Genomic DNA, 15,077 nt, shown 5'->3' on the forward strand with positions numbered 1-15,077 from the left:
GCGGCGTTCGATCTGTAGCACCTGGTAAAGTTTGACAGCGTGCGCAGGCTAGGGAAACAATGGAACACCATTTTAAACATATTTCACTCCCTTCAGCCCCAAGTGGGCGAGACAAACACAGAGGTACAAAAAGCCGCCACGCGGAGGTCAGTATGTAAAAGCTACAGTAAGCAAAATAATATATGTCACCCAAAACAAGGTAACACCTGCAGCCACAACTATACATTTTAATCTCTCTCTTTCTCTCTCTAACGCTCAGCTTTGTAGCTCCAGAACGTCGGAACACCATTCGTACTTTGCAGCATGGCCGCGAAGGGCGCATTCGGTGAGCTGTGGAGCCTGCACGACTATACAAAAATAAACCGCGATGTATTTTTCTCGCCGACTGCACTACGCGGAAACATTTGTGAATGAACGGACAGTCGCAGCTGGACTGGAAGCACGCGCGCACGCGTACAGCGTTCGCGCGTTACGTTATATTTCTATATAACGTAACGCGCTCAAGTGAGCGCAGTTACAGAAATGAGTACGTTCAATGGAGAAGGCGAGTGCCCCACGACAAATTGGCCTGCGGGTGTGGCCTCGCACATCGTCATGTGCTAGTTATGCCGGTACAAAGAAATTTCAAGGAGGGAGGGGGGGGCAGGTAGAAGAAAGTATAGAAAGAAGAGGCGATATCTTTAAATCTATGCTTGACTTTTTCCGATCGTAGTTTGCAACTGACCAAGGGACGATATACAAGCTCTGAGATGCACGTGACCTTAGGGACCACTTATCTAGACATTCGCGATCGTGTATATCTTCACGCGTGTGCGTATACCGTTAAGCGCTTTTCGATACATAGCGATACAGCGCAGCTTCCCGAATACGAGGAAAGCGTCATGTGTTACCACCGTGCTTGGTCTTAACTACAGCGTATAATGACTACCCATTAGCGCCGAGAGAAAACAGTTTAAACCAATTTTCCGGCATTACCATTTGCCATTCTTCCCGCTAATCCCTCCCCCTCTCCCCCCCCCCCGCCCCCCTCTTTAGGCACTCTTAAAACGCGCCCACCCACCGAAGTTCTGTGGCGCGTTTCGAGACATCGACCACAAGTGGCATGGCTAAACGACCACGCACGCCTCTGTGCGCGAGAAAAGTGGTGACAACCCGTTCGGTCATTCCCTCACATGACCCACTTTCTCAGCCGCGGCGTGCTGCGCTGCTAGCGGAAAGCCCTTTTAAAAAACACCGCGTCCTCCACCGTTGGCGACGGCAGGCCTTGCACCGCGAAACAATGGTGCATTCAGTGCCGCAGCATCGTGGATAATCGCGGAAAGAATGAGTTCCGACGTGGCACTTACAGAGAGCCGAGGAAGAGTATATACGTCGCTTCGTATAGTATACGTGGTGCCGAAACAAAGGCGGAGGAAAAGGACAAATCTCGCCACCAACGGACTAGTATGGTGACGTGGGCAGAGATAATTGGGGTTATTTCTTTGCGGGACATTCCGGCCGGGAGGAGACGGGACCTTGAACTTGAAGGCCGCACCGGGCGCGTTGCATCCTGCGACGGGCGCGCGTAACAGACGACGACTTTCTTTCGTCCTTTCTTTTCTTTCTTTCTTTCTTTCTTTCTTTCTTTCTTTCTTTCTTTCTTTCTTTCATCCGCACACTTACTGTGATGAGACGCCGTAATGGGGCCTTCGGCTACATATAGCCCTATATAGTGCAACTATTGGGTGCAGAACTCCATCAGCCGCTTTTGCCAGTATACATAAAATAAGAACGCATATGTGAGTGTAGCCAAGAATGTTCGCGGCGAAGAAGGCACCGTGACTTCACCTGACTACACTGACTTCACCGCGGAGATGATGCCGTTACGGTGCAGACTTAAAAAAAAAAAAGAAAGAAAAGATAAAGAAAATCTCCATATCTATTCCAGGGGCCAAACTAACGAAGCTTGTCGTTCAAATGTGCCGGTCACCCCCGTTTATATCCCAACATCAGGATCGACTGAAATCTGCTCTCCCGAACAATTCTAGCGCTCATTTTTTTTTTTCTTTTTTTTAGAAGATGGCCCATGTCTCCTCGCAAACTTCTTGCGAAGCAACCCTTCTTACTTTTCGCGCAACTTCACTCACGAATATATGTGACGTTTTTCATAATGCAGCAATTCATATTCGCACGCTATAAATATAATACACATGTGCCCGCTGGCGTATACGCACACGTCAGCGTGTATGCACGCTCACATCCATGTCACACTGACTGCCACTCGTCCACACCGTATCAATCAACGCTACAAATATACTATAGTGAGAGGTGTGCCGCCGATCGACCTTCAGCTGAAGGTGGGCCTGGCGAGCTTTTCAATCCCCAAATGCCACAAGCCATTTCGTGGTCGCTCGATATCACAGGCAACGAACAGTGAAACAATCTGCCCGAGGATTGATACGCTAATACGGAGCTGAGAATGAGAGGGACAGAGGAGGTATACAACCTTTAGCAAACGCTCCGCAAGTCGCTCCATATATGTGACAATATATGCGTTGGTGTAACCCTACGCACGGTATATATGGCTCTTGTAATGTATACGCCTCAGAAGAGTGAGGTGCACAGTGGGTTTGAAACGTGTTTGGCTATGAGCATATACACGCGACAGGGTATAGTGAACGAATACACGTACGACTATGTGGTAGTTTGGCCCTCTTATCACGACACGTGACATAGGTTGTAACAACGATGACGGTGAAACAGGCCTACGGTTATGCGGTTCCGTGCACAATACAATTATGGTCCTTCGTTTTCGGGTAAAACCAAATTAATCCCGATTTCTAAACCCCGAATAAAATTTCCGAAAATCGGGTTGAACCCGATTTCTCCCAGAAGTTTGCCTCTTTTGTAAAGGATGCTAATAAATGCAGGTGTTACAAAAATAATGAACGCTGCCTGCACCTCTTGTGAGCAAGTGGTCATGATATATCATACTATTAATACTATTAATACATAAATGTGGTATGTGTGGCTCGTTTCTGTATAACAATCGCGAAAACCGGCGTATATAAATATATAATGCATTCAGCGCATGTCGGCGTTGAGTGAACGAAAGCGTGTTGCTTTTTTGTAAGTAGCCGCGTTTCGAAGAATAGGACAGTAGGACATTTCGTCGCATTTCCCGCGCGTCACATACGTGTGAACGGCGGCAATGTCGCCATAGGAGGCGAATTAACGCAGCTCTGACGTTGCTCAGCCCTGTTAACGGTATAGCTGTGGCGTCGAGATGATCTTTCCCCAGATACGTTATACGTTCGACGAAGGGTGGCTGATTCGTCTAGCTGATAATTCATTAATTTTGCTACAAGAGCGTACATTGGGAATCAGTTAAACAGACGAGGACGAAAAACCAAACAGGTCTAAGGTTGACACAGAAATGGTTCCATTGCCTACAATAATGTGCGTCAACAAGGGAAGATGAAAAACATGCCCCACGTGCACAACGTTTTTTCGTTTGTCAAGAAAGTGCCGAGAACAAAGCATAAACAAGGGATCGATCGTCAAACCCGCCTTCGTTTGCTATTTTTTATGTGGTTTGTTTCAAATGCAATAATAATATTAGCCTGAAAATTATCGAGAATTTGTAGAGATGACATTAATTCGTGACATTATTTGCGAGCAGCTCTGTTTGATATATAGCGTGTTCCTGTGAGTGATTCCTCTCGTCCAAATAGAACGTTCGTGCTCAAGATCTAGAAAACAACGTACTGCTTCCGTTTGTATGAGTAAAACTCGTTTGTAACTTACCGTTTGTAATTTGCAAAATGGTTTGTGAAACTTACCAGAAAAATTACGAACTATGGGCCACAAGACTACAAAATCCCCGATTTTTACCCCGGGCCCGAATTTATTCTGCATTATTTATTGTATTATATTCTACTATTCAATCTCTGTATTTCGACAGGGGTTTTTCCTTCGAAAGAAGAACAAGAATGTTTTATTGCACTAAAAAGATATACAAAAATGATTGTGACAGCATCTGGATCCATAGCCGATATGGCTAGTTAGGATCCATTACAAAAAAGGTTGTGTAAGTACAGAATCAATTAGCGAGTACAATGTTAACATGAAAATTACAGCATCGATGCGGCATGTATACAATATCAGCAGCAGTTTGTGAGTACAATATTAATATGGTGACTGGTTGAAGGAGGCGGCGCAAACCCGCGCCGCGGAACTCGCGGACCGCTAGCGTTGAAAAGAGCACAGGCAACCCTGTCTCAGCGCCAAAAGATAGTCATTCAAGTGTATGGTGCCCTGTATCTGCCTTTTGAACGTCGCTATTGGAAATGACAAATAAAACTTCACCGTACTAGAAGTTACAGCTCGGTGATATTGTGAACAAACATTAGGCATAACTCGGAAGCAATGTTTCTTGTAACTTGGTCTGGCAGTAACTAGCGTATGCAATGCGGTCATGTACAAAGGGTTGGGAACCAGAGACCACATTTTCTTAACTTCTGACTGGTTGCCCGGATGATCTCGTTTTGTTCTCGCAACAATGCCCGGATGTTCTGGTTTGAGTACCCGGATAACGGCTCTGGCTTTTGGCTCAAGGTCACTTGAAGGTCGCCGACAAAGGGAGCTTAAAGCATTTCATGCTTAAAAAACAGTGCTGTGATATTGTGCTGTCTTTCAGCTGCAGTCATTGTTGACAAAGGGGGCGAATTCGGACCCCGCAAGCCGTCGTTTGAACGGCTTTTCCCTCCACCACCTGTTACGCTGTACTGTGACGAAGCAAATCAATCAGTCAATCAATCAATCATTTAAATAAATATAAAGCCAGAAAACGAAGAACCCTAACTATATTGTACACACCCCCATGCGTTCATTCTATTGCCAGCTGAGGCCGTAGCGGAGGCCAAGCACGAGGTCCTTGGTGATTAATTTCCTCAGTTTCTCGTATCTGTCTGTCCGTCCGTCCGTCCGAATGGCGGCCTCCCGTCGTTTCAGAGATGTGATAACCACAAAAATTAAGTAAAAGGAAATCAGTAATACAACAAGAAACCTTGCATATTTATGTAAGGTTCACACGGTCCTAGCGCCACCAAGGATCACGCTGTATACACGCGTAGGCAACGAGCGGCCACCCTGAAGCCCTGTCCAGCACGCGTACATGGACTGTCAGGCGACCGCCAGCCAAGTGGGGCTCAGGTCTCTCCCCGACCCGCGCGTCCCGACGAAATTTCCTTTTTCTCTTTCTGAAAATGCGCCCCCACCTCTCTCTCTCTCTCTCTCCCCAGAAAAAGACGCGCGCGCTCCGGTTTTCCTCCAAAGCATTCGCGCCACTGTCCACGAAGACTCTTCCCCCCTCCTCCCTCGCTTCTAGCTCGCGCGAAGAAGCTAGGTGCGCGTACGCGCTTGCGTGCGTGCGTGCGTACGTGCGTAGACACCACACGCTGTGCGTTGTTCACGGCCGGGCCTTCCGCCGCCGGTCGCACCACCACCTCCACCACCACCACAAACAGCATAGAAGGAAAGGAGAAGACACAAAGACACACCGGCGAGAAAAAAAGAACCGCAGCGTCTATTCCAAACAGACGCTCACTTGTCGCGTGACTCCTCCGGAGCCGACTAGCACGCTCAAAGCCTCGGCGATTCTCTGCTTCAAGCTCCGCCGAAAAAAAAAAGAACAGATCCCATCGCGCGGGAGCAGGTGCGCGCACCCCCGGCCGCCCCCAAAAATATGGTGAAGTCCACGGGACAGGTAAGACCTGCGCTCCGTGCAAAGCGTGTTGTTTTTATGTGGCCCGCTCTTTCAATATGCATGCATGTTAACAGGATTCCGTTGTGTCGTTTTGCTTGTTGTCGCAACCTATAGCTGTTCGCTTGCTCCGGTATAGGTAATTGCGTTACGGTTCCGGTCGTTCCTTTGAATACTGCATGCCCTTAGCCGATACACATATGCGTTTTCCCTTTCCGTCGATGTATGGTATCTGAATCTAGTGCTTTTAAGCTTACGGATATGTATACGACAAGCAGATGAAGGCGGATATATATAAACTGTTCGAACGTGTATTGCTGGTGGCGCTACGGTTTAAGCAACGAGGCGTGCTCAGGCGCTTAAGACTGCGCTGTAGGATGAGCTCGAGTCTGAGTATAGACGACGCTCTGACACGGGGGAACGCGCGTTGCGTGATGATTGGCTCTCGCCAAGTGCCGCTCCCACTGATACCAATCCAATGTCGTATCACTGAGGTCGTATAAGAGGGCGAAGTTCGTACACGCGAAAGTTCTTGAATTCATATATCTAACGCTTATATTGCCTAAATGCAGTCCTCATCTCTCCCGCGTAACGCTGCCAATTTCAACGTGAGCTTTCGTCTTGACATGTTACGCCTGCCATGTACGATTTAGGTTGCAATGTAAACACTTTTTTTTCATTTTTTTTTTTTCACTCTGAAGTCATTGAGCGTTCACGTTCCCGACTATTATTTAAACACATATGATGTCTTCCCACTTTCTTTTTTTTTTCTTTGTCGTATGTACCACGACTCCACGGACGTTCTATATAGATGCGTGAAACGTAAGCGGCTTTTGGGTCAGTACCTTTGCGATATTCGCGACAGCTAGGGAGGAGTGGGAGAGGAGGAGCAATCAGAAACGACAATTTAGTCGCGGCACGTAGGCGAGAAGGCTATGGGGAGGGACAGTCTTTGGAGAGGCCTCATTAAGGGGCCGGCCCACTGGACACCCGAACGCTTCGAGGTCACTTCTCAGCGAGCCGAAACCGGAGTAACAGCTAGCAACGCTAAAAGGTGAGAGATCAGCAAGCGTGGACTAAAGCGCACCTCCACTGGACAGCCGCCGCCGAGGACAGGAAAGAAAGACAAAAAAAAAAAAAAAGTCTGCATACCTGTAGTTAATTGTACCATCGAAAAAAACATATAAACAGAAAGAAAAGTCTGAATACCTGTGTATAGTTAACTGCAAGCTATCGGGCCGCGAATGTAGCACGAGCATTGCGACGTGAGGTGCGGTTGTACCTTAGAGCGCTTATATAGCGTGCCTGAACCACGCCGGCAATATGCATTAACAAATTCGTTCGCGTTATCTTTGCCCACGTTTTGTTACGGCCTGGTGTGGTGTGACCAGTGCTGATGAAGCGATATACGTATACGCGTATACGTACAGTGAACTTGTCTATAGAGTGAACAAGCGGCCGATATGTGTATGACATCGTTCGCGTGGAAAATCGTGAACGCTCTATATGGACAAGTGTAATTCACACTTTACGCTGCGCTCCACTGTTAAATTGAACACACGAGTGTGGAAAACATGCGAATTCCTTCCTCCCCCGGTATATACGCTCGTATGTGTATATACAATCACCAGGCTTTGCAGCAGTTGACTTGTGGTTGGTGGGCCTTGCGTCTTTCCACACACCTGCGCGTGCATTGACACTGTTTCAGTCAGCACTTGCAGCTGTATAGAACGCCAGAAAATCCAGATCCGCACATTAGAGCGTACCTATTATATCGAAGGCGGCTCCTTTCGAGGGCCACAAAATTCAAAACCGGCAGCAGTGGGAGACCGTAAACCGCACCGCATACATGTAATGCTAAAATACACGAACATGGATACCTCAGAATAATATTTAAGTGAGCTGTTCATAGCATAAGGCGAGTTTGAAGCAGCTGTACTGAAAGAACAAAGGACTAAGGAAGACAGACAGGGCGAGAGCGACGTCCTTTTCTGCCTTCCTTGGTTCCTATATAGCTGTTTTTTTTTTTTTTTCAGTTCGGCTGTTCAACCTCGTCCTAGATCGATACCCTCACCGTATTCTTCCAAGATGGATGCGTCATGTTCGCCTATCCGCACACACGCAGGCGTTGATCTGCGGCGCGCAGTTAAGCACAGCAGACGGTGACTTGTTCCTTTTGAGCCCCAGCTGGTTTACCCCTTCTCAAAGCGCGTTCGTAATGCTACAGGCTTCTCGAGAAGCGTACACATGCGCGAGTACTGGCCCTCCGTGATCCGGGACAGCAGTTCGCGCGCATATCGCACGTGTATAGACACACCGTCTGGTACACGTGCCATCATTTCCGTCCTCACGAGACAACTCTCCATTTCTCAGCTATCGAAATCGTTACACTTGCAGCAGAAGCGCACAAACAACGCGTACGCTGATATCACAGTTGCGGAGTGGGAACTCTGTATATCTGGAATGATTCCGGACTCATTCCACATGTTCACCCACCAATAGTGGAATGGGAATGCGTGAAACGATGACGTCAGTTTGACAGATGGAATTGGATTAGAATGGGAAACCTAACCTAGCCTAGCCTAGCATAACCTAACCTAACCTAACCTAACCTAACCTAGCCTAGCCTAGCCTATAGTCTAGCCTAGCCTAGCCTAACCTAACCTAACTGCGCGAGATTCCGGAATGGAGTTGAAATGGAATGAGCACATAGTCCAGGAGCACTAAACGTTGAATTTAAGCGAAACTACAAAAACCGTCAGATTATTTGATAATTAGACTAAACTTGACTTGGTCAATTTATTACATTTCTCAATTTTTATACCCAGTACGGTTCTTCAGTATATATGTGCCTATAGGTGACTACCTCTGCCGCAGTAATCATAGACAGCACGGTATTCTACGCACTCTACAATTCTGATTACCCGGAAACCTTTCATCGCGACAATGTTGAATCGCATTTAAAGCTAGCAACTTTTAGTTAAAGCTATAACTCATTAAATTTTGGCTATAAGGAGTTAAGTTAGCTAACTCCTTAGTTTTTTGCACTCTAACATTTAGTAAATGAGTTAAGTTGCCAAGAATTCTTCGATTTAGCAAGAGCATGCTTGTCGTCCGACAAAGGGATGCAGGCCAAAAGCGGCCACGTCGCAAACGGTTGCACCATGCGCGATCGAGTCCATGGTGATTTGGAAATGCGCGACATGTGTTCTCGCACACTGTCGAGTATCCATATGGCCCGATAGCAGGCGGTCATAAAGTTGTGCTGGAAAAAAAGAATGGTGCCTGTTAATATACAGTAAATGTGAAACAAAATAAGGCAGCAGACTTCAGCGATTTCTTCGGCTCTGAACTCATTTCGACAGCATGCATTCTCATTGAGTGAGGACTTTATACCACCTAAATTTTACGTGCCGTGCTTTTGTCCTCATCCAATTGCGCTCACACACTACGGAGGTCACGGTGTCATAAATTATTTTGAATGCTTCTTTACTTGAATCATTAATAATGAGAGAGATTACAGGCAACAACGCCCCAAAGACTCGCCACTAAGCGTGTTTGTTCTTGTGCGAAAAAAAAAAAATTGTATACGTAACATCATATATTACGTTTCTAAAACTTCGATAAACTTTTCTTTTTTATCTTGTCGCTATATAGGCACGCAATCGCAAGTAATAAACAATATAAAGAAAGCGTTTTAGTTGCTGGAATTGAGGAATGGAATGGACCAGATCGACCCTATACTCCAGGAGTGGGAATATCCAACTCCGAGGAGTTTAAAGGAGTGGAATTACGGAAATAACCCTCCGGAATGGAGTTGGAATGGAATGGAGAGCTCCACTCCGCAACTGTGGTCGGGATCAGCAAAATATGGTGTCCCTTTGCTGCAGGCAGCAAGGTGCATTCTGAAAGATTGCTGGAGGACCAGTTCAGTGTATGCTATTGTTTTGGGTGTTACAAAGAAACAGACAGACAACTAACAAACGTCAAAAAAAAAAAAACACAAGGGAATCAAACTCTGCTGCTATTACGCTTCCACACGGCGCACGGTAACAAGGAAAAGACGGGGAAGATCGTTTACGTCGGCCAGCCACCTGAATCCAGAGTTGGAACAAGATATAATTAACACCGCGTGTGGTCCGTTTCTTCTTTCTGTTTCCCCCCGCCGCCGGTCAGAACGTCTCACGTCACGGTACTTCGAAAACAACAACAACAATAATAATAAATAAATATCCGACGACACCTATACGCACTCCTTATGAGCTCTGAATACGAAAGCATTATGCGAAAGTTATGAACTCCTCGCGGGCAAGCGAGCGCGTTGAGACGCTTGGTGCGTTTTGATTTGACCTTACCGAGGAGCAGTTAGAACGCAGGCGAGAGCTTGCCCGGAAATGGAACGCGTGAATACCACAGGCTTCCGAGGGCGAGGGTGACGTGGCGTCGCGGCGATGCACTCTCCCCTCACGCAACACCTGGCGCGCTATTGCATCAGAAGGTGTACCGTTTCGCCCGCTGTGCTCCGTCGAGGCGCACTCGTGACGTGGCGTCGCAGCCAATGGCAATGGCAATATGAGGCAGGATGGGAGAGAACGACCGATCAGCATGAAGAATGGGGCTGAGCACGCTGTCGCTAATAAGGATTTATTCTCTTGATCAACTAAGCACATTGGGTTCTTCATTTCATTTTGATCAACCCCTGCTGTTCTCCGTGTCTCCAACTGCGTGCCGCGCCGCGAACGTGATTCCAGGTCGGCTGAAGGGGTCCGCAGCGTTCGCAATGCACGGATGCGAAGTTGCGTCGCGTAGTTCTATAACAGGAGACACGCAAGGAAAACACGTACGATCACACACACACACAAGATGATAGGCGTGTGTGTGATCGTGTTTTCTTCGAGTGCATCTTGTCATAGAACTATGCAACGCAACTTCGCATCCTTGATCAAAAAAACAGCTAGCCAACACACGCAACCGTTCGATGGATTCAGTTCGCGATGCAGTGCACAAGCGACCTGTCGAGAACTAAGGGTTTAAAAAACGGGGCGAGGACACCGGATGAGGCTCACGACCGTTAATTATTCACGCGCGTGCTCGTTCGCAGTCGATAACACGCGGCACGCAAGCGTGTGTATACACGCACAAGAACGATGCATTGGCAGCGAAAAGAAACTTGTTCGTTTGGCCCACGACAACGCGGTGCATCGCCGATGGAACGCGCGTTGAAAGGACGGCCTACAGCGTAATATTACGGACTCTGGGCAGCTCTAGTTTATCTTAACTTGGCCGGCACGCGGAAGAGAAAACGAAGGAAAAGTTAGCTATAGACTGGGTGAGCCGAGATAAGTCATTCGAGGTTGGCCACGCGCAGATAACTGGTTCGTGCATGAAATAGGGGAGTACTTATATGTACGCCTGAAGATATCCGACCTGCTAGGAATTGTGCGCCGCGTTAACCCAGAGCATTTTCGAGCCAACTCCTCCAACTTCGCAATTTTAGCGCTCATATTATGATTTACACATATAAAGTGATTGGTCTGCAGCATTTGGCTTTCTTTCTTTCTTTCTTTCTTTCTTTCTTTCTTTCTTTCTTTCTTTCTTTCTTTCTTTCTTTCTTTCTTTCTTTCTTTCTTTCTTTCTTTCTTTTATTTTGCAGAAACGCCGTGCTTTCTTCGTAAGTGCGCTTATACAAACGCACACACAGACGCATCCAGCGCAGAGCCTATGCTGCATGTGTAAATGTTCATTGCTCATTCAGTGCTCATTCGCTGCAGGCCGATCAAAATGGCGAGTCGTATACGAGAGCCAAGGTGTCCGTCAGTCAAAAAGCGGTTTTACGTCGTGAATTTGAAACCATCACTCCACAAAGCAGTACGCTGCAAGAGCTTTGTCTCATATTCAACTCTCTCTCTCGCTCTCTGCATTCTCGCACTCCCCGGTAGCGTACGTACAGCGGGTCACAAATGTTTACGGGACACATCATTTTTGCCGCGAACCTTGAACACGTAATTCAAGGTTTCTGTGTGTACATAGCAGTTTTTGGCGACCTATATAGTATACGCAGTGATCCACTATAAACTACGTCTTCTTTCTGGTGTTTTACGTGCCAAAACCAGTTCTGATTATGAGGCACGCCGTAGTGGAGGGCTCCGGATTAATTTTGACCACCTGGGGTTCTTTAACGTGCACTACAACGCAAGCCCACTAAAGTAGAGCGCCATGCCTTAACAGAGCAGAAATTCACGTGCCGCGGAATCTGTGTCCCGTAAACTTTCGTGGCCGACTGCACGTTCGCTCTGCATGTGCCGCATCAGAATAAACGCACTCTATCGAGGAGTTGCGAGGGCTCACAAAGAGAGTCACATCAGAGTCAAGGCGGCATTCACACCAGCGACTGACAGGTGGCAAGACCGACTGACGCTGACGACAAAAAATAAAAAATAAAAATAAATAAATAAATAAAATAAAAATAAAATAAAATAAAATAAAAAGAAACGGCGACCGATGTTCATACCGGCGAGCAATATACCTGTCCGTCGCCATCACCGAAACTTCTCACGATTTGTTCGCATTCACTCACACCGCCCTCGCCAGGTAAAATAACCGTCAGCGCATTTCGACGTCCACGCTCCTACGCCGCCGATTCTCTTGGCATGCTTTGCGGCTCCAGTCGCAGGAGCTGAAAACATACAGCAGCGAGCGACTGACTCGAAATTGTCGCTTTTCGACCAAAGCGACCATTTGCGAGAGTCGCTTTGCGACCAACTTGGACGCGTGTATACTTGGACGCATTCACATCTGTGTCAGTCACAGATGTGAATGCCGCCGTAGTGAAGCAGAGTGCAAGCTCTGTTAGAGCGCGTAGCAGCGATGGGAATCGGTTCAAGACTTTATATTCCGCGCAAGGAGCTCATTTATGACGGCCGCAGGCTTTCTACGTAGGTCACTGAACGCGCTGACGGTCAAATTATCCCCTCTATTGCTTCCAACGACTAAAGGAAAGACTACGACGAGGTAATACGTAATTACGTACACCCGCCGGAGTGGCTCAAACATCCAGCCGATTTTTTTTTCTGGTATTTTTTTTTTTTGTCTTCGCCGTAAACACCTTTGTGCCTAAGTACATATAGGCGCGCTCGTTTGCCGTAGACTTTCGCGCGCGATATCTCGATAAATACCTCGTTTCCACCAACGGCGCCGCCCCACACGGGATCGCAAATGTTTCGGTGTTTTCGTGGAATCGGCAAGATGGTAACAGGACTGGTTCGAGGAGCGCCAAGACCGGTATTAATCTGGTTTTGCGTGGTAACGAAACGTTTCTATGGATATAGTGGCATAATGAATGATGTACTGCATACCTATATATACAGGTTGCTCGTCATTACAACTCAGTTAGTTAGGATTGTGCGAATGGTAAATTTCCGAGACCGAATCGAATACGAATCCAATAAATGTCAGAATCGAATAGAATATCGAATAGAATATCGCATACTTCTCGAATAATGAACAGCCATTCTCACCATCGATCCTATAGTATATTCACAAGGTTTGCGAGTTTTTGTCATTACACTGCACGCTATGAAAAGTATTATTCCTTTTTTTTATTGCAATAGCGATTATGTGGACACTCCAAGCGGATTTCTGCCGTCGCCGCCGCCGTGAGCTTCCGTATCCAAGGGCGATAAAATCGTCGCCGCGCGCCGTATGCTGTATGTGCGAGCTTTCGAAAGCGCGCGAGGGACGCGCGCTTTCACTGAGAGCGAACGCACGGCGGAGAGCAAACGCGACGTCTCCGTCGCGCGGAAGGCCGTGGGTGGATCGAAGCGACGGAGGGGGGGGGGGCGCCGTTGTGCTCCGAAACCAAGTGCGGATTTAGCGACCCGGCGCAAGGGGATCTGGCGATTCAATCTCGCACGCGAAAGGAGGAAAGTGGGAAGGCTGCGCGGGAGGAGGGAGTGCATGCGGCTTTTACTCTGCCAGAAACTGCGTACGTGTACTTTTCGCGACTGCGAGCGGTCGCGCGTACCGTATTTTGAAAGCGACCTGCACACGGCTCCTACCTTTGTATGCGCTGTGCTTTCGCCGCTCAGTTTCCATTGAAGCGATAGACCGCACGAACTTCGCTCGCTGCCGCTTACGCGCTTGCTCACGCCAGCGTATTGACAGCGGTTGTCTGCGGTCATCGAGTATGATTTATTGATGTTTGCTTGTGCGCGCTGACACCATGCTTGTTAATTCAGTTAGTAAGCGAATGTGTCCAAGTTTATACAGCCGATAAAACTACTATCCTTACTCCCTGTAGCTCTCTACTAATTTGCTATCGCCATCAGTTTCGCCTTTCGGGCGAAACTGCGACTTTATTTTTTATGAAAATCACAAATGGAACAAGTATATTAGCAATATAATCGCACATTCCGGACTCATTGGTGAGTTCAAATGTTAGCGGTTTAGCCGAAAAAGTCTGGCTCGCTGAGTGACACGTAGCGGGCTCCACTTATAACTTCTCGCGTTTTATGTCAACTCTAGCCGCCGGGATGGAATTTAGCGCACAGTTGGCTATTCCAAGTATTGGAAAACTATTCGAAAAAAATATTCACATTAACAAATACTGACTATTCTGTTCGAAGACCGAATCGAATAATAGGGCAATATTCCATTCGCTATCACGCTTTTGAGAGACTGGCACGCTGTAAGCCCATAGGAAGATGAACGTTCTTTTATCTATCTATCTATCTATCTATCTATCTATCTATCTATCTATCTATCTATCTATCTATCTATCTATCTATCTATCTATCTATCTATCTATCTATCTATCTATCGATACTGCACTCTCAGTAGCGAGACCATAGCATGGGTGGTACGAAACACCACGAAAGAGAGAGAGAGAGAGAAAGAGAGCAAGTCACCTTGCAGGAGGATAGCACACGCGTCAGTCCAGATTCGCCTCACAGGATAACAAGTTTTGGCGGACAACATCGTTAGTAAGGTCATTTCATTCAATGATAGTTCGGGAAAGAAATAGCATGTAAAACAATTGGTTCTTTGGGTTAAAAGCGTAACTGTCTGGGGTTGTAAATTCCTTGTAGCGTAACCTAGTGAGAAAGTTAAAATATCGGACGAGTCAAAGTTGTAATTACCATTGAATATGTGATAAAAGAACTTGAGCCCTCAAACACAATTTCTATTACTAAGTGCTATAGGAAACTACTTATTATGCGATAACACAACTGTGACCATATGAGTTATTGTACATGATTCTTAAAGCCTTTTTCTGGATCTTTTTTTTCCCTTGTTTTTGAATGTCAGCTTTTGCCCGATGGTATACAAAAGCCTC

The 15,077-nt window shown here is 46.9% G+C and overlaps 1 protein-coding gene and 1 long non-coding RNA gene across 3 annotated transcripts in view; one reads left to right on the forward strand and one right to left on the reverse strand.

Annotated features, from left to right (window-relative positions):
* Positions 1-15,077, forward strand: part of LOC119460921 (glucose-6-phosphate 1-dehydrogenase-like) — a 61,749-nt gene that overhangs the window by 19,747 nt on the left and 26,925 nt on the right. Inside the window, exon 1 of one of the 2 annotated variants that reach the window (XM_037722056.2) lies at positions 5,634-5,746. The exons of the other annotated variant lie outside the window; for it this stretch is intronic. Coding sequence (XP_037577984.1) covers positions 5,726-5,746 — 21 coding nt within the window. The 5' untranslated portion in view covers positions 5,634-5,725. Of the gene's footprint in view, positions 1-5,633; positions 5,747-15,077 lie in introns of those variants that run through there. 2 annotated transcript variants of the gene reach the window in all.
* The window catches only part of LOC125947598 (uncharacterized), a 47,246-nt gene that overhangs the window by 2,556 nt on the left and 29,613 nt on the right, over positions 1-15,077 (reverse strand). The window lies entirely within an intron of this gene.

Source organism: Dermacentor silvarum, chromosome 8 (assembly GCF_013339745.2).
Source record: "Dermacentor silvarum isolate Dsil-2018 chromosome 8, BIME_Dsil_1.4, whole genome shotgun sequence".
In the NCBI taxonomy this organism is placed as follows: Eukaryota; Metazoa; Arthropoda; class Arachnida; order Ixodida; family Ixodidae; genus Dermacentor; species Dermacentor silvarum.